A 21,072-nucleotide genomic window follows, 5' to 3' on the forward strand; every position below is an offset into this window, starting at 1 on the left:
ATGGCATCCTCAGGCCCTTGTTCTGTGCTCTTCCAACAGCATTGACCTGAGAACACTCAGATACTGACAAATATTATAATATCCATGGTTACATTTTGTAAATAGCCGAATGGTATATAGTCAGGACATTCAAGAGATACATAAACATTGTTTATATGGCTAGTTCTTATTTTAATAAAACAAGCTAATGAAGTATATTGTTAAAAGTTTAGGACTAAAAAGATGTTTTTATAGAAATCTGAAATAATATCACCTTAGTAGACAGCGTTCTTATGATTGTAGTTGAATTAGAGTTGGAACAGAGTGAATTTAGAGGAATCAGTAGTAATAAGCATGTTCATGTGTGTCATTAATAGAATATTTATTCAGCTAGCAAATTGAGACTGAGGTTACTGTTGAATGTATAAAGCATAGGAATTAGTTATTTGTTCAAAGAAAATCACTGTGTTTTATATGTGTGTGTATAAGTAGGACAGTTGATCTGGCAATATGAGCTATCAAAGAGCATGATTAAATTCCTGCTGTATGGAATGCCATGACACTAGAAAATAGGAATGTAGTGAAAAGCTACCTACAAACAGGACTAGCATTTTCCTCTGAGATTAGTTTTAAACCTGACAAATTATTTTAACAGTTATTTAGTTAAAATTTCAGAATTCCTCATCATAAAAAGGAATAAAAGACAGAAAAGGAAAAAAAAAAAAAGACCTTCAAAATGTAACACACTTGTTTTTGAGCAGACCTGCTTCTGAGTGTGAATCCAGAGGTAAACAAGGGGCCAGAGCTACAAATGCACTACAGATAAGTAAAACAGATCCCCGGCCCAGTGAATTGTTGAGCACTAAACATATAAAAAGGGAAAGACATGCCAAAACAATTATTTTCCTATTAGAATATTTAGTAATCTAATGGTGTATCCAAATTGTAATTTGTCAACAGATTAATTGGCTACATTCTTTTCTTTACTTTACATACAGTAATTTTTTTTCTACTGTTCTGAGTTTTGACATATGCATCAACTCATGTAACAGCCACCACAAATCTTCCGCCACTCCTAACCACTGCAATCACTGATCTGTCCTACGTGTCCATAGATTTGCCTTTTCTAAATGCCACACAAGTGGAATCTATGTGAATGTTCTTAACAGCTTTATTCATAGTATTTCAAAACTGGAAACACCCCAACATGTAAATGCAAGCCATGTTGATAAGGTAAAGCAGATTTGTAATTTATTGTGCTGTCCTAGATTATTGATAAAAATTTAGCAGAGTGATAGAACCATAACTTAGAGGAGAAAAGGAGTGGCCCTTTTATAAAGAATATAGTCAAGAATTCCTAGCACATCTAAATGAAATTAAAAATGAAAGGATGGAGAAAATATGTTAATGAGATTTGAGACCTACTACTTAGAGCTAATTATGTGAGTAAATTATTTTTTCTAGTAATAAAAACCTATTTTCTATGAAACTTTTTCAATTTAACTAAACAGGCCATAAAGATTAGTAGCATCCTAGCCAGGGAGAATTCTGGTATCTACAAAATCAAGGATGAAAGTAAAAATCATAGAACTTTAAGATTAGGAAAATAATGTCATCAATCAAAATTTGCTTCGTTAAGATTGCTTAGCAAAGAAATATGTTGAACAATTCTTCTCAAAGTCTACATTTTTTATTGGATTCAATCCAATTTAACATCAGATAGAAGTAGCATTTTCAAAAGTAAAATGATTTCATTTTTTAACAAGCATCTACTAGTCATGTATTCAATAGCACACACCATGTTATTTGCTACGGTTATAAAGACAAATACAACACGGTCCCTGACTTCGGGTAATTCAGATTATGACCAAGAATATAGAAAAGGCCCCCAAAATGGTTATAACAGGTGACATATGCTACAATGTAGTGATTAATACAGACTTCATCTGATCATTCTGCAATATCCCTATCATGAAGAAATTCATCAGCTCTTTAAATAAGTGATAGTGGCTCTGTCCTGCAACACATTCAGCCTCACCTCTGCTACAACACTTAACGTTTTATATTATAATCATTTGTTTAAATTCTTGTCCTCCACAGTAAACACTGAGTTCTTCAAGGAGAGGAGCTGTAATTTATTCAGCACTTAATGAATAAGAACGGATACTTACTAATAGCTTTTATGCAAGGAAGGACAAGCATGGGTAGTGGAGATGTGGAACAAAAGTGTAGATGTGTTATCTATAGCTGAGAAGGATTTTCAAGGATTAGAGACAACTTGACTAAGATGGAACCAAGATAGGCAGTAATACTAATATTTTATGGCAGAAGGATTAACAGGTAATGCCAATAACTGAACGGGAGAAGAATTTTTAAAGAGAAATGATGTAATTTAGGAGAGTGAATTTGAGATACTGACAGGATGTCCTCGAGAAACTGTTCACTGCGAGGCTGGAAACAGTGATCTTGTAGTCAGGAGAGAAGTCTGGATTGGAGATGTGAATTTGAGTATCGTAATCATAAAGGGATATTGAAGCTGTAGATTAGGAAATTTCTAAGAAAGACTGTGTAAGATGAATTAAAATTAAGTTCTGAATATTGAGGAATTCAAGGAATCCCAAATAAGAGGGAAAAGTAGATTCTGAGGATGCTAGTGAGGTTCGCAAAGAGCCTGTACAGGCTTGTCATGGGTATATTTCAAAAGACATAGGGTGGAAGATGGGAGGCAGGGGAGCATAGTATTAACCAAGCTTTGGGACATATCCTGGGTGCAAATCCCAGCTCCATCATGAGATCTTGAGTGCATCATTTAACCTACCCGAACCTCTTTATCTTTATAATGCCTGTCTCATAGATTTGTTTGAGGATTAGATAATATATATTAAGAAATTAGAAGAATAGGACACAGAGGAAGTCCTCAATTCATGGATGTATTGACCCTTGTGAAAGCAATTTGTGTAAAATATTAGGAGGGAGATCTTAGAATCCAGAGGAAGAAGAGAGAAATAACACTATGTCTTTGGAATTTGAAGAAAATTACTTCAGGATAAAACAGAATTCCCAAGTAGCCCTAGGAATCACCTGAGGTTAGATAACTAGAACCTATATGCATTCAGTCATTAAATTAGGTATTATACATAATAAAACATATATATATTATTATATTAGTCATTCTAATTAGTTGATTTTGTTGTCATTTTCCAAAATGGAGATATGGAGAAAACATATGTTTAATTAGTGTAGAGTTGGGACAGAGATGGACGACCACGAGGGTGGCAATAACTGGAATAGTGTACTGGTTAGACTATCACTTGAGTGATCTTTTTGTGCTAGCATCTTTGGATGCTTCATCATTTCGAAAAGAACTCAGTGGAGGAAAAGACACAAGAAAGCTATTAAAAATAGATAACAAGAACTAACTATAAATTAGATATAAAAATTAGGAATCAGTAGATTTTAGAGTGCTGAAAATGTGGAAGGTTGTGGTCCAAAAGTGAGATTGCAGAATTTGAGATCTTAAAGGTGAAACAGTTTGAGGAGATGGAAAAATGGAAAATATTATAAAATGATGTATAGAAGTGATTCTTTGCTTCCCACACAGCCCTGGGAGCCAGGAAAGTCAGAGTAGCAGTTTAAGTGAATACACTCGCTGTGCACCACTAAAAAGGCTCTAATGAAAGACTTTAATTCTGTGAATCCATTGTACCAAGCTAAATTTGGAAATTCATTCTTCATGTCTATGATATTATATTTGTTAGTTTGACATATTTTTTATTTTTCTAATGGGAGATTGAAACTTTATATCTTATTCGGTTCTTTCATTTGTATCATTTTAACCACAAAGTCATTGTGTTCATTTGAGACTTTTAATGGTTTTAAAACATCAGTGATTATTATGCTTCCAGTAAGAGTTGTTGCATTTGACTGATAGTCACTGATGCTGGGATTTATGTTTGTAGAAGCTATTGTTAGAAAGATTGATTCTGTCTTTCTTGCCAGAGAAATAATCACTTTAAAAGTACTCAGAAATTTTACCTTCGGTTTAATTTTACTCTTTGAATACTGCATATATTGTGCTAGGTATTCCTTAAAAATTCATTTCGTATGAGTATGAAGATTACCTCTGTAACTGCCTTTCTCTTAACCTCAATAAAACATGAGACTTTACCTCAACATTTATGTATTCATCTTTGATCTAGACAATAGAAATTCATAGAAAATGTAGTTCTGTGCTCAGAAAACTCACAGGATAACGGTTCATTTAGACAGGTTTTTATAGATTTGCAGAACACTGTGTTAAATCCAGTCCTGTAAAGTCTGTGTGTAGTATTGTGGCAGTGCAGAGGACAGCTGCCTGACCCAACCTGACAGCACAGAGGGAAGGATTCTTCCTAGAAGATGGGACACTGGAACTCTTCATAGTGAGTATGGGTAAGTCAGATAGGCAGAGGGGTAGCTTGATCAAAGGCAGAGGTTGAAAACAACTTGATGGGATGGGGACTGAGAGCAGCTCTCAGTGCAGAATGTGTGGCAGGGGATGTAAAGAGTTTAAGCTAAACAGGTAGGCTAGGGGCACAAGATGGAAAGCCCTGTATGTCTTTTTAAGGAGCCTCAACTTTGCTTTAGACTAGTGGCTGCCAAAGTGTGTATATGTATATTTTTATAATTTATGTGCATGTGTTTCTGTGAGAAGACAGTTAATGCATAATACAACATATGGAAGAACAAATTTAAAGGTATACTAAAGAGGAAATTAATATTTTGAAAATTATGAATGTATTGATAAAAATTCTTAGTCACAAACTACAGAAGCTACTTTGGCTAATTTAAGGGATTAAAGGATATTAGAAGTCTCTCTGAATAATCGGGGTGGTTGCAGAACAGGCTTTTAGCAGGCTCTTAGCCAACCACAGTCCCAGGGCGTTGCTGGGCTCCTCTGACCCTCGGAACTGGAGACTAGGTATCTGCCAGTGCTGGTAGAGGAGAATCAAGTGACTCTGCTACTGTGTCTGCCGGAAGATTGTTTTTCTCATTTGTGACTCTGGGTGCATATCATAAGCCCTGTGTTACATGCTATATCTGTCTGTAAGGGAGTCTGGAAATGTGAATTTTTTGCAGTCTACCTTGGGAAGGTAAGACTCCTAATGTGAGAAATTATCAAAATAAGATGTAGGGAGGGTATTCAAAAGATTTGAGCAGCTGAAGATGACAGATATTTGCAACATCATACAAAATACCCTTTTGCTCTCATTAAAAATACAATTATTGATAATATGATTTATAAATGTATTTGATAATCATGCTTTATGCTATCAGTAGCTAATATCTCAAGAAAAATAAACACCTGGAAAGGGATCATCATTAACAATATTTTCTATAAATTCAATTTCAGATTTTCTTTTTGATAATTGCTTTTCTAATTGGTTTCATATATGATCTCAATACATCACGATTATTCTGAATTTATGATGTGACTCATAGAGTACACATACCAGAGGAGGAAAGTGTCGTTTCACCATTCCTTTGTAGTTTGCTTGTGATTTCATTATGGACATTCTTTTCAGTGTGTGGATTATTTGCAAGAGATTTTTTAAGCTGCTTGTCCATTTTATGAGACTTAGCTTTTGTCTATATCTAATATCCATATGCAATGTGCATGAATTCGATTAGTACTGTGTAGGTAAGCAACAGTACATCACAATAGACTGAGAATCAGCCCGTAAGTGAGAGAACCGTGATTCACCCGTGCACACTGTGGAGCTCACATCTTCATTCAGGTTACCCTGCTCATCTTACGTTACTTCTGCATCATCTCACGGATTGACTGAGTGAGGGTCCCTATGTCTGTTCGTGAATATTGATATAGCCTATTTTGTTTATTCTTATTTAGATTATAAACAAATATATTCAGAACTTCAGATATGTTTCTTATGCCCAAGCAGATTGCCTTGTGCACCCTGCAGGGCAGGTGAAATCCATTTTGGAATCTACTACTTCGGTAAAGAGAAGTCTTTGAAGAGTGTTAAGCAGAGGAGTGACATGGCCAGGTGTGAATTTTTGATCACTCCTGCCAGCTTAGTAGATGAAGTTGTATTGAGAAAGACCCGAGGCAGGAAGGCCAGAGAAGAGGAGATGGTGTCTTGTCCAGGAATCATGAGGTGTGGAGGAGGGATGATACGATAGAAAGGACTCAGTATTCAAGATTTGGTGAATGATTGAAAGTTGTTGCTGAAGTAGAAGAAAGAAGAATGACTTTCTGGTTCCTGAATAAAGCACAGTTGTTGTTTTTTTTCGTTTTTAATTTTTAGAGCACAGGATGAATTCTTACATGCTATGTGACTCCTGGTTGCTTTTTTCAGGAAAAAAAAGTTAATCGGTAATGTTATTCTTTCCTGATACCATGCAATATTTCTAGCAGTATTTTCCTTCATTCCATAAACGATCCACAGGATCTGCTCTAGACGTGGATTCTTTGCATATATCAGATAAGGTTATTCTCAGGTCTGCACTCAAGTCTTATTAATATGATTTTCAAAAAATGAAAAGTGAATAATTTTTCATCATAAGATTAAAAAAAAAGGGTTGTCTTCCTAGTACGTGATAAATATTATATGGAAATATAGGAGACTTGCATTGTACATCGTGTGTTTAGTTCACTTCTGCTGCTTGTCTTGCCTTTAGCTGGGACGACAGCAGTTCGGTAAGCAGTGGTCTCAGTGACACCCTGGATAACATCAGCACCGACGACTTGAACACCACGTCATCAGTCAGCTCTTACTCCAACATCACCGTCCCTTCCAGGAAGAGCACTCAGGTGAGAATTGCCTTCCCTCTTTTTCCAGTGTGTCTGCCAGTGTTTTCCCCAAATTATTTTATATTAGATTAAAATGTAGCACAACTTCTTAATCTGAAATAATTGCATAAACTGAAGCAGCTCGCATATATAGATATTTTCTATTGATTACAATCTGACCCAGGAAGACTTATATTGCTATATCTCTTTTTATAATGTTGATACATTTGTTTAGAGATCAAAAATTGTTTAAATAGTCTAATTTTGCATAGTTCTTGATTATTTTATATTGATCTCTGAAATACATGACTGTATCTCTTGAGAATGAGAAATCAAGAATGGATATTAGATAATTAAGATTTGTCTTGTCTCACTTTTCCTTGTTAGATTTGACATAGAAAATTTCTTTCTCTCTGGAGTGTTCAATTGGGGTTTTCTGCACACATCTATTCTGACATTCTCTAATCTGTGCAAGTGAGAATTATGTGGCCAAAATTAATGAAACTTAAATGAAGACATAGATAAAAATAGAAGAGTCTTTGGAATTCTTTTGAAATATAAATCAGCACTTCTTTTTCTTAACCAGTTACCTGAAAGTACATGCCAGTGCCTAATTCACATTTCATAGATTTTCTGCACAAAATTTTTCTGTAATATTTTCTTCATAGCTGAAGACAGATTCAGAGAAACGTTCTGCAACGGATGAGACGTGGGATAGTACTGAGGAGCTGAAAAAAACAGAAGAGGACTTTGACAGCCAGGGGGATGGTGGTGGCAAGTGGAAGGGCGTCTCCTCAGGACTTCCTGATGACCCTGAGCAGGCGGGGCAGAAAGCCGCCCTCTCTGTTTCACAGACAGGGTCCTGGAGAAGAGGCGCGTCTGCCCACGGAGGAGCGCCATCGGGGCGGAAAGCTGGGCCGGGTGCACTCAAGACGCCTGGTAGGCTTGTCATCTGGCAACTATTAATGCAGAAGGGTTTTACTTTCTTCTTTCTGTTTGATCCTTGTTCTCTTTAGTAACAGCTTTCTCTCTCTTTTTTAATTAAATCAGATTCTTCTCTGAATAAATACTTTTTTCTCTCTAAATTTCACGTACTTTATCTTATAAGTCAACATGAATATAATAATGTAGGCATCTCTAGAGAGCATGGTCATAATTTGGGGCTATTGGGTGTCTTTATTTTGCCATATATTTCTGGACATGTGGAGATAAAATAAGGCGGCTTGATAAAAATAAGATTGCTTTTGATCTGACTTCCTTATAAAAGTTTGGAATATTTATGTTAATAGGCCACAAGGTTTCACAACAACTCTGAGAGGCAAGAGCAATCACGCTAATCTAATGGTTGGAATGCTGGAGATTTAAAACATCATTTGTGAATTAGACTTTATGAAAGAAGAGAGTGAAATAATTCTGCCAATTATACCATCCCTTGTTTTTTTAAAGACCCTCTCCCTATTTTTTAAGTAGTGCCTATTTTTAAATAGTGTCATCTGAAGTACTGATGTAACAGGGCGCTCTGAAGATAATCATCTCACAGATATTCAGATGAATTCTTTATCTAACACTTAGCTTGATAAGATTAAGTGCTATCCTTCTAAAACAAGAGTTGCAAGATGTAAGACAATAATAAGTAGTAAAAATACATTATCGTTTTATCTCCTTGATTTCTCATCACGTTTCCTCTGACAGCCATATTTTTGTAGCTTTGTAATCCTTCCAGTATATTAGAGTACATGCCAACTTAGATCTAAAACTTAGATGTGAAATTTAGCAACTGAAGTAATATAAAGACATATTCACATTTTATACATTTTTTAAAGAAATATTTTCAAATCAAAATGTGCAGGTACATATATTTGTGTATTTCTCATTAATTAGGGAAAACCGATGATGCCAAAGCTTCAGAGAAAGGGAAAACTCCTCTGAAAGGATCGTCTCTACAAAGGTCCCCATCAGATGCAGGAAAGAGCAGTGGAGATGAAGGAAAGAAGCCCCCCTCGGGCATTGGAAGATCAACTGCCACCAGCTCCTTTGGATTTAAGAAACCAAGTGGAGTGGGGTCATCTACCATGATCACCAGCAGTGGAGCGACCATAGCAAGTGGCTCAGCAACGCTGGGGAAAATTCCCAAATCTGCTGCCATTGGTGGGAAGTCAAATGCAGGGAGAAAAACCAGCTTGGACGGTTCACAGAATCAGGATGATGTTGGGCTGCATGTTAGCTCGAAGACTTCCCTACAGTACCGCAGCTTGCCCCGCCCTTCCAAATCCAGCACTAGTGGCATTCCCGGCCGAGGTGGCCACAGATCCAGCACCAGCAGTATTGATTCCAATGTCAGCAGCAAGTCAGCTGGTGCTACCACCTCGAAACTGAGAGAACCCACTAAGATTGGGTCAGGGCGCTCCAGTCCCGTCACTGTCAACCAAACAGACAAGGAAAAGGAAAAAGTAGCAGTCTCAGATTCAGAGAGTGTTTCTTTATCAGGTTCCCCCAAGTCCAGCCCCACCTCAGCCAGTGCCTGTGGGACACAAGGCCTCAGGCAGCCAGGATCCAAGTATCCTGATATTGCCTCACCTACATTTCGAAGGTAAGGATGCATATAAGGATGCTGGGAAAATATAAAAGCTGTATCTTAGGATATATATATATATGTACGTCTTATATCCTAACCTATAGAAGATACTTTAGAGATTATTCATATATCCTAAATATATGTATTCTAAGATACGTATATCTTAGAATCTTTTATTCAGTTTCTGAGTCTAGTGAGTTCTAAGAAGCTGATCATATAAATAGCAAAACAATGGGCCTCACTTTGAGGACTGCTCAAACTTTGCAGTTTTATTATCGTTGTAATATTAGCAACACAAACAGCATTTATGAGAGACATAAAAGCAGATGGCAATACCTAGGGGTAGTGATAAAATACAGTAATAGCTTATGAAATTTCTGTAGATTTCCATCCCTTCTTTCCACAATTAAAAAACAAAATAGGTTTTTATGGCTATTGGTATTCACTTCCAGTATTTCTTATCTTGCTGGCTCTTAACAAGTCAATGATCATGAATGTAGATGAAGTTGTTTTCCTTCTAACAGATTGCATTGGCCAGATTTATACAGTACCATATCTTGAGATATTAATGAATATCAAGGTATGATGTGATTGACAGAATTTGAAAACATTCAGATGTTTGGTACAGGATAAGAAGTAAGGTATGGGCTAGGTTTTCTAACTCTTCACCAGCTTTCTGTGACATCTCTCTGGTAAGCAGCGTGACTTGGTTTCTGGACCAGGACTGTCTCTGGTGTTGAGTATGTGGAGTTCTGCTCTGAGATATCACTGTGTTTAAATACCAGTGTGTTTTATGTCAGGAAAGTACATACAGTTAAAGACTTGGGACAAATAGTTAAATCTCTCTGGGTCTGTTTCCTCATCTATGAAATGATAGTGTATGATTTATAGTCTGTCACATGTTAAGTATTTTTAGTGTTTATTTTACTGACTAAATCAAAAACCTTGATATCTGGGAAATAAAGGGTCTTGAAATTACTTTTACATTTCAAGCAATCTCAGATATGTGCTTGTTTGAAAAGCCTAGAGGTTATATTCCTCAGAAGAAATATTAATCCTGCAAAACTGGCTTTTTGAAATGTAGATTCTCATTGGAAAGTATGATGGCTTGTAGTTTATTTGTTGCTTAAGTAGAAGCTAATAGTGCCCTCCAGTGGCCCATTACCTATGAAACAATTTCTCATATTCATCGTAAAATATTTCTCTATGGGAAATATGGATTTCATTGCAACTTAATTAGTAATCATTATGCCATTACTTCATATCACTTTATTTCCATATTTACATAAATTTGATTATATCATCTGCTTCATTTACAAAACTAAAATGTTTTCTGAACCAAACTCCAGCATCTAACTTAGCACCTACTATGTTTCAAATCAGTATTATAAATATGTATTTGAATATACTGGCAACTGACATAAAACCCTTTGGTCTTTCTTGGGGAAAATACAGACAAACTGACATGTTGCCAACAATGTCTAGTATTGTTTCTAATCTGCTACTCTCTGACAGTCGTTCAGGCCATCAGATATGCAACGTAACCTCCTAAAGCTCGCCTTAAGCATTCCTTTTAGATTTTGAATAAAATGTTAAAATGGAAAAAAAATTGTTTAAATGTTGTATCTTGAATGCATAGAAGTTGTTTCATCATAATGGTCCTGTAAATAGGTAAGAGCGAGTATAGTTAAACTATTTAATTTTTATGAAAGATTCTCATGATCACTTAAATTGTGAAAGCCAGGGATTTTCATGAATGTTTAACTTTTCTTTTGCCCACTTCCGACCACCCCCTGGGTGGCAGCCCAGTACCAACTTACCCTCATGGGGATATGAGAGATTTTTGGCACTAGATTAAGAAGTTCAAGCTTGTAGAGTTCATTTGCATAGAGACAGGAGGTGCTTGGTAGCTCAGTGCACCGAAGCACACTGGCTCTGTGTACTGTAGCCCTAAATGGTAAATGTGGATATTAGTTTCTTGGAACAACTGAAGTTGTTATTTGTTTTTCTTTTAGGTTGTTTGGTGCCAAGGCAGGTGGCAAATCTGCCTCTGCACCTAATACTGAGGGTGTGAAATCCTCCTCAGTACTGCCCAGTCCTAGTACCACATTAGCGCGGCAAGGCAGTCTGGAGTCACCGTCGTCTGGTACGGGCAGCATGGGCAGTGCTGGTGGGCTAAGTGGCAGCAGCAGCCCTCTCTTCAATAAACCCTCAGACTTAACTACAGATGTTATAAGCTTAAGTCACTCGTTGGCTTCCAGCCCAGCATCGGTTCACTCTTTCACATCAGGTGGTCTCGTGTGGGCTGCCAATCTGAGCAGTTCCTCTGCTGGCAGCAAGGACACTCCAAGTTACCAGTCCATGACTAGCCTCCATACGAGCTCTGAGTCTATTGACCTCCCCCTCAGCCATCATGGCTCCCTGTCTGGACTGACCACAGGCACTCACGAGGTTCAGAGCCTGCTCATGAGAACGGGTAGTGTGAGATCTACTCTCTCAGAAAGGTGAGCTTTTCTGGAGGCATTGATGAAGTCCTCATCCCCTCCTCCCCGCACCGTGCCTGTCCCCTCCTCCATTAAATTCGCTTGATTTCAGTGGGAGCGCCACTTTGCAAAGGGATGTAAGATTGAAAGGCCATGAGATTGATGACATTGGGCCTTTTATTTGCTGTTATTACCGAGTTTGCAGAGTAAAAAACCATTAAGGATAGGGTAATTGGATAATTAAGTTTTGTAATATGACTGCATATATATTTATACCCAGTAGACAATTTGAATAAAATTCAAAGCTTGTATTTATATATTGAATGATGTCTTCTCAAGACGTTTTAATGATTTGGCTTAAGCTTCAGGACTACACAGCTCCTTGTGATAACAAGCATTTTTAAAGAACAAATTTAAATGGATTCTACAATTATGCTCTGAGCAGTATGTTAAATTTACTTTATTAGCACTTTGATGGAAAAATAGCAGATGGATCACTGGGGAATCCTAGTTGAATTGGAAAAAATATCAATTCTCAGATATGAATTCTTAGAGAAAATTATAACACCAGTGACATTTTAAATAGATCCCTTGGAAATAAATCACATTACAAGGTTTAATGAGTTATTGGTGTTTTAACTTAAAATGGAGAACATAATAAGGCGATTTCTTACCTAATATACTTACCGGAGAGCATCACTGTTGACCAAAATGGGTCTAGATTCTCTCCCCCAAAAATCCTTTCTCAGATATTTTGGTACTGATTCTTTCCCCCAGGAAAATGTCTTAAAACTGCCACTTTTCCTCTGGGGGACAGTGCTGTTTGCTTCTTGGCACACCTAAAGCTTTCAGAAACAGTCTTGACCACATATCTTACCTGTGTTACTTGTAAAAGCACTACTGGTCACTGAAGATGCCCTATACCTCTCCCTGAACTTTTGTTTGCTCTAATCTGGGTGCTCACATATCACCTCTTTTCTACACTTCCAGCCTTACTCCCAGAATCACTTTTTAAAACATCAACTGAAGCCCTTACCTAGACTCTCACTACAGTGCACCAGTGGTCCCTTTATCTAAGATTTCCCTCTACTCTTCCCTGTTTCTCTTGCCTCTGTGAAATGCAAAACCCAAAACAAAACACTGCTTACAACCCACTTTACTTCTCTCTCCCCTAACAATGGTACCTGGGCAGCAATGCAAATCAGACTTCCCCTTGGTAAAAGAATTTTAGAACTAACTGAAACATTGATGCTTGATACTTCTATGGTGGGTTGCTACTTACAAAATACGTTTTTCCTCATAAACAAAAAACGAGGCCAAGAGAAACAAGACGCTAAAATGTGGGTGATAGACACTAAAATGTAAACACTGGCGTCCATGTCCCTGCTCGTTTTGTCATTATAGACAGCCTGTGTACAGACCAATGCATACACACAAACACTGGTGTAAGTACTGTTGCATTCAATTCTTGATCTAAGAAGTTAGGCTTCCTACAGCATCTTAGAATTGAGTTTCCGCACTTTATGTGGGCATCCTCATATGTCATTTTGAAAAGTTCTAACAAGTAAATCAAATTATGTTGAAAGTATATTAACAACCTATAGTTGTGATAAATGTATCCTTAATGGTAACTGATATGTGAGGAATGCAAATAACCAAGCACACTGCAAATAGAGTTTTGTTTATTGACCAGAATCATTCTCCAAAATAATGGTTATTTCTTAATCATCTATATGACTACAACAAGTTGACCATTTAGCCATCAACCTATTTCTCTGGTATTCAGACACTGAAAACTCAGAAAGCTGTTCAAATAACTATTTGTAACCAAGTAACTCTCAAAATCAAACCAGATATAAGATTGATGATTTTCTAGATATATCATAAATGCCATGTTAGTATTTTACTTCAATCTATATTTTAGCAGAAGTCAATATACATTTTCACCATAGAAATACACTTGCTAATATACAGTTACTTATTCTCTTTAAGCAAATCTTTGTTGTTGTTGTTGTTCAGTCTTTGAAATATTTCAGACCAGTTTTACAAATGGGAGTATTCTAGTATTAAAAAGAGCCAGATAATTCTTCTAGTAAACTTTAAATAAATTAATTTTGAATAAATGACTGTTCTGCCCTTGATTCTTAATAAAATGTATTGATGAATGTTAAAGTGTGAAAAGTAAAATAGCTTCATAGGTATAGTTATGATATAAATATTAATTAGTTCTTCCTAGTAAGTTACTGGATTGAAATAATTTTTGACGCAGAAAGTTACACTTTTTCTTTCTTAGTAACAACATTGCATCAACAGCAGTATATTCTAATCCTTTAAAGTACATTCAAGAAAGTTCATGATCTATTGAAGAGAAAATTAGATCCTATCAGGGATCGTCGCTCAATTATAATTAAGCAGTCAGCAGAATGTTAGGGGTGCTGAGAAAACGGAGGCGCCATATCTGAAAGAAAGTGTAATAAAGCGTAAATGCTTAAGACAAATTAATCAGAGAGATGTAATAGAGATGTACATAAGTTCACGATCTGTTTAAAATTTCAGAATACTTTATTCATATTCATATTCTAGTACTATTAAATTGATAGTTACTCATAAAGATTTTAATTTTTGTTTAAATTCCTTTTCATTAAAATGACTAAAATAATACATAAATAATTAAATAAGTTCTTTCGCAATTTTCCCTCTGTAGCTTCTCTGGATCATTGGTGGTCCTTGGGCTGTAACCAGTCCGCATTTCTTTTGTTTTGTTTTATTTTTTGTGACCTAACAAACTTTAAAAATAATTTAAAGTAGTCCTCCACTTTACGTATTTCTGGCTTGTCTTTAAATGCAGATCTGGCAACCCTGCCTTCGAAATCCTACGCAGCAACTCTTGGCTTTGGGCAAACAGCCTGTCCCCCTCAGCCTGTTGGCTAAAACCCCCACTTCACTCATGGTCACGGTTTGCCTGGCCCTTGCAGGCGTATGAATTTGCAACCTTTCAGGGTTTGTGGGAAGTGTCTACATTATAAAATCATTAATATCCAGATTCAAACAGACATTTCTACTTAAAGTTTAACTTATATTGGTAAATTTAAATGTATTTTTCTGATTTTTCTTCCATTAAATTCTTTGCATCTTATAAACATATAATTTTTTATACAATTGACCACATTGGCAAAACAATGCCTATTTTCAATTTCGTCTGCGATGTTAAATTTCAACAAGCTTGCACACATGAGAGCGATCATCTTTAAAATGTCTTCTGACCATGTTAATGCTCTAGCACAATGTACTCCATCTTTAGAGTTTTCACAGTTTGTTCAGTATGATTCCTTTTTGTCTGTTTACCCACACTACTAAAAAAATTTTCTGTAGTTAAGATATATACTAGAACTGACCTCTACATAATATAGTAATTACCTTGTGTGGACATCCCAGTAAATAAAGTTAAAGTGGTATAACGCCTTCTATTGCAGGGCTAACTAATGGCGTACACACAGAAGAAAACATTTTAGCTTTGATTTTGAGTAATTCAATTTAAAGTCAACGTGTTTGCATCCATTTTATATCATCCCCATTGTGCATATCCTGTGTATTTAATTTTGATCATTTGAGGTTCTGTTGGAAGAGAGTTAGAATTCTGAAAATTCAAATTAATTTTATTCCTTGGTTACCCACATGCCGGAGGTTAGAACAGTAATCCCTAACCTTTCCTGCTTAATTGTTAGCATGCTCTTCCTCTATTTTTAGAGAGGCCATTTCTCATTTTCTCCAGACACATTCTTTCATCCCGTTCTTCAACCAATTAAGAATTCTTTAAAATAGAGAGTAATAAAATTTATAGGCTTTAAAATACCTAATTAATAATTTCAAAAAGATGGCATAGTTTAATTTCATTAAAATGTTTAAAGAAATGATGTCAGAAGCATTGTGTTTCAAGCGGATATATAGTATCTATTATTTTTCTTCCCTTATATGTAAATGGGAATAAATCTGCCTTTATTTTTATTAAAAATAACTTGAAGACAAAATAAGTATTAAACGGTGTTTTACATCTTCTCTGTCCATTGGAACTTGTCACTTTAACATAGGCAGAGCAGGTTTATCTCATTTTCACCTCTCCGATTCTCCTGCATGTGAAATTGTAGCAGAAGTCTAGTCAGCTGCATGAGGAAGAAAAAACTACCATAACATTCAGTAAATAGAGTCTAGAGAGGATTTATGCCAACGTATGATTTAATCTGTCTTCTAATAATCCTGTCACTGAATTATCATCGAGTGACCCTGGGTTAGAAAGGAGTTCACCTGTGTTACAACAGTGGACATCCGGTCACTTTTGTTTGGCCTTTTCCAGTGAGTTAAGCAAAATTTGTGTTACAAAAATTTATTTTGTGTAGTTCAAACAGAGAACCATTTTTGTTGGATGTGTAATTTGGAAGTTTTGTTTACATTATGTCCTTAGGGGTTTTCTTTGTTTTAACAGCATGCAGCTTGACAGAAATACACTACCCAAAAAGGGACTAAGGTATATATTTCTCTCAGCACAATTGCTGCCTTTCTCTGTTGTTATGTAAACTTTGTGTACTGTCTCTCTTCCTCTTTCTTTATTTGTTTGCAATGAAGCACCTGACACTGAGGATAAAATAATTTTTAATCTTGATGTTTTTTCTGGCCTGAGGAGTTGGTGAGATAGCCCTCGGGTAGAGATGCTCACAGAGGCCAATGCTCAGGAAATGAAATCCAATGTAAATGCCATTATTTTGGGGACAGCAACTTTTGGTAGAATGCAGAACTCACTTCTGAAAATTCCCTAACTTTTGCATATTGGATGCATATGCTTGCAAAACCTCAAAATCCATATAGTCTACAGATGTGGCCAGTTAATGTTGAAAGGTTGAAGGATGCTCTAATTTGAATCAAAGAAAATATATTTTCATCATCAGAGGACAAACACTCTAATTAAGGTATGAATTTTTAATAAATTTTTTGGTAAAAACTCAAAACAGTTATAATATCTATTTGTCAGGAGTGCTGGTATCTATCAGATCAATTTAAATATGAATTAGTCTAGTGTTACATGATAGAATAATTATTAAGTTCATCATAAAAATTAAATTAAAATTTAGTTCATGCCATCCTTTACTGCACGCTTTTATCTGAGGAGAGGATCCAGGGTGGACTGCTACCAGAGCTATCTTGCTCTATGAACATGAGTTGACTGCTCTTTGGTGCTAAGAGTTTACTTAACTCTGGTGAAAGTGAGTACTGGCCGAGTAGGTCTTTTCCCTGTTGTCCCTTTTGTCTCCAGTTCCTCAGCAGCAGCAAACAGCTTACAATTATTCCATTTCAAGATTTTGTTCCAGAAATTTATTTTTCAATAAGATGAGCCCATTTATCCATCCCCCTTTCTTTTAAATCCAGACATGATTTCAAGTGGCATTTTAACCAAATAAATGTTTTCTTTTTTTAAAAAAAAAATCTGTCAATTTGTGTTCCATTTCCTATGCCCTTCTGTGACCATCACTCCAATTCCCTTGGCTTCTGGCCTACCACTGTCTACCATTTTTAGTCTGTGTTTTCACCCCCTTCACCTCCTCCCAAGCACTATGCTTTTGAGTCCTTCTCAATTAACTTGGCTGTCTGCTTATAGCTTATGATTTTCAACTACATTCTCACAGAAGCATAATTTTCTTCTGAAAATCCTTTAATTTTTTTCCTGTGAGATTGAAACAGATGGTATCAAATCATCTGGAAGAACTAAGCAATTATAATTAGATTCAATCTGCTTGAGAATATTGTTCAGTCTGAACAGTAAGCTCCTCTCAATTGTTTTCTTGTCCTGGTATTGCCTTGCCCTTGTAGATGTGCTTAAGTGTCTTAGCTGTGCTGTTTTGCAGATATACCCCATCATCTCGGCAGGCCAACCAAGAAGAAGGCAAGGAGTGGTTGCGTTCCCATTCTACTGGAGGGCTGCAGGATACCGGCAACCAGTCGCCTCTGGTTTCCCCTTCTGCTATGTCATCTTCGACAACAGGAAAATACCACTTTTCCAACTTGGGTAAAATATTCTAAAACATCAATTCCATTTTGTTCCTATCGCCACCCACCCTCATGGGAGCCATGGTCTCTCTCTATAAACATTGTTCATTTAAAGAGGGGATAAAGATACCTCACCAGTACCTTCTATTTGTATGATTGCATACTGTTGGCAAAATAATTTCCAAAAATTATGCAATTTATTGCTCATGACAACCACTTGACATGAATAATACTTTTGTTATTTTATACTCTAGGCTCCTGAGGTGCACTGAGGTCATTTGACTTGAAAAAAAATCCCACCACTCATAGGGGCAGAGGCAGGAATTGATCCCTGAACACCTTACTTTGAGCCTAGGGACCTTCTCAGAGTCCTCTTTAAAAACAGCAAAACATCACCTTATTTTTTATTTCAGATGTTTTTTAAGATCCTTATAACAAAATTAATAATATTTTTGTAGAAAAATAGAAAATAGGAATAATTAGGAAGAAGAAAAAATATGTGGCTCCATGACTCCAAGATAGCTTCTTTTGCCATTTTTAAAGTTAAAACTCTCCTTAAAAAGCATATGAGAATTCAGTTAAGATAAACTTTCAGCTCTGTTGGGACACCCAAGGCTATTTCTTTTCTATTGTAACTCTTCCTGCTATATACAATAGAGCTTTTAGCAATGAAAACCAATTATTTTGGGCATGGTTCCATATGAGCTTATTAATTCATTTGAAACACTAGGTTTTTGTTGTTAAACCTACATGGTGATGAGAATTCTTTGCCTCATAATGTCAAAGGATGGTATAGCTTTTACTTACTTTGAGTTGTAGTTACAAAACATAGCCAAGCTTAACACATTAATTTCAAAGAATTGAATTGAAAATGTGTTTATAGAGTAAAACAAATATGAAACAAAATATAATTGTAGGCAACTTCTGAAGCAAACCCAAATCACCTAAAATGCTATGAGTTTGCTGAGTATCTCATGCCTCCTGTCAATCTTTTCATTAATTGACATTAATTTGATTAGTTGACTCCTTACTCCATAATTTTCCTGTTGTTATAATTCTGATTAAATCCATGTATTCCATTATTCCTTGGAAAAAAAAAAAGCAAAGCACCTCACCACTTACTATGTCTGACCTTGGCAAAGTCACTTAACCTCAATTTTCTCTTCTGTTGAATGGATGCGTAAAACCTAGGTCAGATCGTGAGGAACGACTGATCTAAGATGTGCAAAGACTCAGGAGCTTATAAAACTAGATAGACTCTGTTATTTCACCATTTTTATTGGAAAACCTTTCTTACACTATCAGAGACAATTGCAGTTGATTTGAAATTGGTCTTACTGCCTCTCTCCCTTATCACTCAGCACTTTAACCCATTGGCACCTTTGAAGGAAGCCTTTCCATACATGCCGACATGCTCTCATGTGCCCAGCCAGAATTTATAAGCATGTGTGGCTTCATATCACACATTTTGAGATCTCTCTGCTATGTTATTTTATAAAAGAAAGAAATGACTAATTTTAAAAATGTGAAAATTTTTTCTAAAGAGTTTTGATCATATTTCCAGATCACCTGAACTTATATTTATTAGGCAAGAAAGTGGGTGCTATTAAATTTTTTTAAAAAAATTTAGTCAGAAGTAAAAGTTAGGTCATTATTAAAATCTACAAAAATATATCAAATGTAACTATTTAACTTGAATATAGATAATATTGTCCTACATTTTACTTTGGTCATCATTTGTTTTCAATTTGATCGTTATTTTTTCTGAATGATCAGTAAGATAAGCTATTATTACTAACATTCAAGAGTTGCAATATCCATGTTTTCTTTATCTATCCTTGCTTTCTACCTATTAGAAATATGCTAATAAGTAAATTTTTTTGAAATATTTTTATAAAAAATCATGTATAACAAACATAAGAAATTAAAGATCACTACAATTATGTCATTATCAGTACACTACTCTGAGCTGCTACCAATGTAAACTACGGTGTGTGTATAGTATAGTTCTTGGCAAGATAGCTATAACAGAAACCATTCCTCCTCAAGAAAACATAGCAGAACATAACTCATGTAAAAAAAAAATTGAGGATGAAACTTCACTTACTGTTTGTCACAGTGCTTGTGAGGATCTCATAACCTAGTGAGACTCATTGTCATGTTCCCATGAGTGATGACAATTGTTCAGATTCTGCATTACTATCAATCTGTCACGTCCAGATTCCGTACATTTGATGAGCCTTTTTCATGGAGGGATGTTTAAACACCTTTCCATGGGAAGCTTCTATGCTTTTGCTCCCAAGGCTCCTTTGACTTTGAATGTCTTTCTATTCCCCTCTCTATATTCACCCTTCAAGCTATTCGGAATTAACCCTTTCTTCTATACTCATGGGCACATAGATCTCAGAGTCAGAGGAGACCTACCTCTACTTGAATCGTTCATCTATTATGTAAATTCTTATGACATCTCTAGCCTCTTCTCTAAACCCACCAATGGCAGAAACTACCTAAATCTAGATACATCGCACTTTTGAAGTTGTTCCTTTAGAAGATCAAAAAGATTTTCCTAAATCTCCAGCTGTCATTCCTAGTAATGTACCTAGATTCCACAAAATAAGTTAAAATTAGATTCCACATGAAAAGTCTTTTATTATTTAAAACAATATTGTAAACTCACTAGCTAATATGTTTATATATAGTAGCAGAGTCAGGGAGTGAATTGGAGGCATTTAAAAACCCTCTTCACATTTCTCTCAGTTCCTGTTCTCCTCAAATCACCACAAATAAGCATATAATTTAATAAAAAGAGTGGCTTTGCTCTAAATATAATTTAAGACAAAGTCAGTGCCCTTCTTTTCCCTAAAAGATTGCCACATCTCTCTCTCTCCTATTTAGAAATTTTAATGTGTCTCCTGGCTTTAAATGGATCTTTGAGGCCAGTTATTCTGTAATTTTTTGTTTTTATTCATGAAGAAACTAAAGGATAGAGATTGAGATATTTGCCTGAAGCAAATAGAAAGCAAAGCCACCATTGAAAGCCCTGTACCAATTTGTGTCCCATTAAAGAAATTCTCTTTGTAAGTCATACTTTTGTCCTCTATTATATAACTTTTCTTGGTCTACTTTACAGGTTAACATATCTACCTTTCATTCATCTCCCCTAGGGGCCACTCTTGAAGTCAGGGACCGTCTCATATTTATCTTTC

General features: G+C 35.9%; 1 protein-coding gene across 23 annotated transcripts in view; it reads left to right on the forward strand.

Annotated features, from left to right (window-relative positions):
* Positions 1-21,072, forward strand: part of NAV3 (neuron navigator 3) — a 791,518-nt gene that overhangs the window by 698,131 nt on the left and 72,315 nt on the right. For 11 of the 23 annotated variants that reach the window (XM_070600533.1, XM_070600535.1, XM_070600545.1 and 8 more), the window contains 6 exons: positions 6,661-6,793; positions 7,441-7,711; positions 8,654-9,362; positions 11,363-11,851; positions 16,311-16,352; positions 17,725-17,885. In XM_070600533.1, coding sequence (XP_070456634.1) covers positions 6,661-6,793; positions 7,441-7,711; positions 8,654-9,362; positions 11,363-11,851; positions 16,311-16,352; positions 17,725-17,885 — 1,805 coding nt within the window. The remainder of the gene's footprint in view (positions 1-6,660; positions 6,794-7,440; positions 7,712-8,653; positions 9,363-11,362; positions 11,852-16,310; positions 16,353-17,724; positions 17,886-21,072) is intronic. The other 12 variants (XM_070600546.1, XM_070600544.1, XM_070600539.1 and 9 more) reach the window with 3 other exon arrangements.

The sequence above is a fragment of the Equus przewalskii genome, chromosome 29, assembly GCF_037783145.1.
Source record: "Equus przewalskii isolate Varuska chromosome 29, EquPr2, whole genome shotgun sequence".
Classification (NCBI taxonomy): Eukaryota; Metazoa; Chordata; class Mammalia; order Perissodactyla; family Equidae; genus Equus; species Equus przewalskii.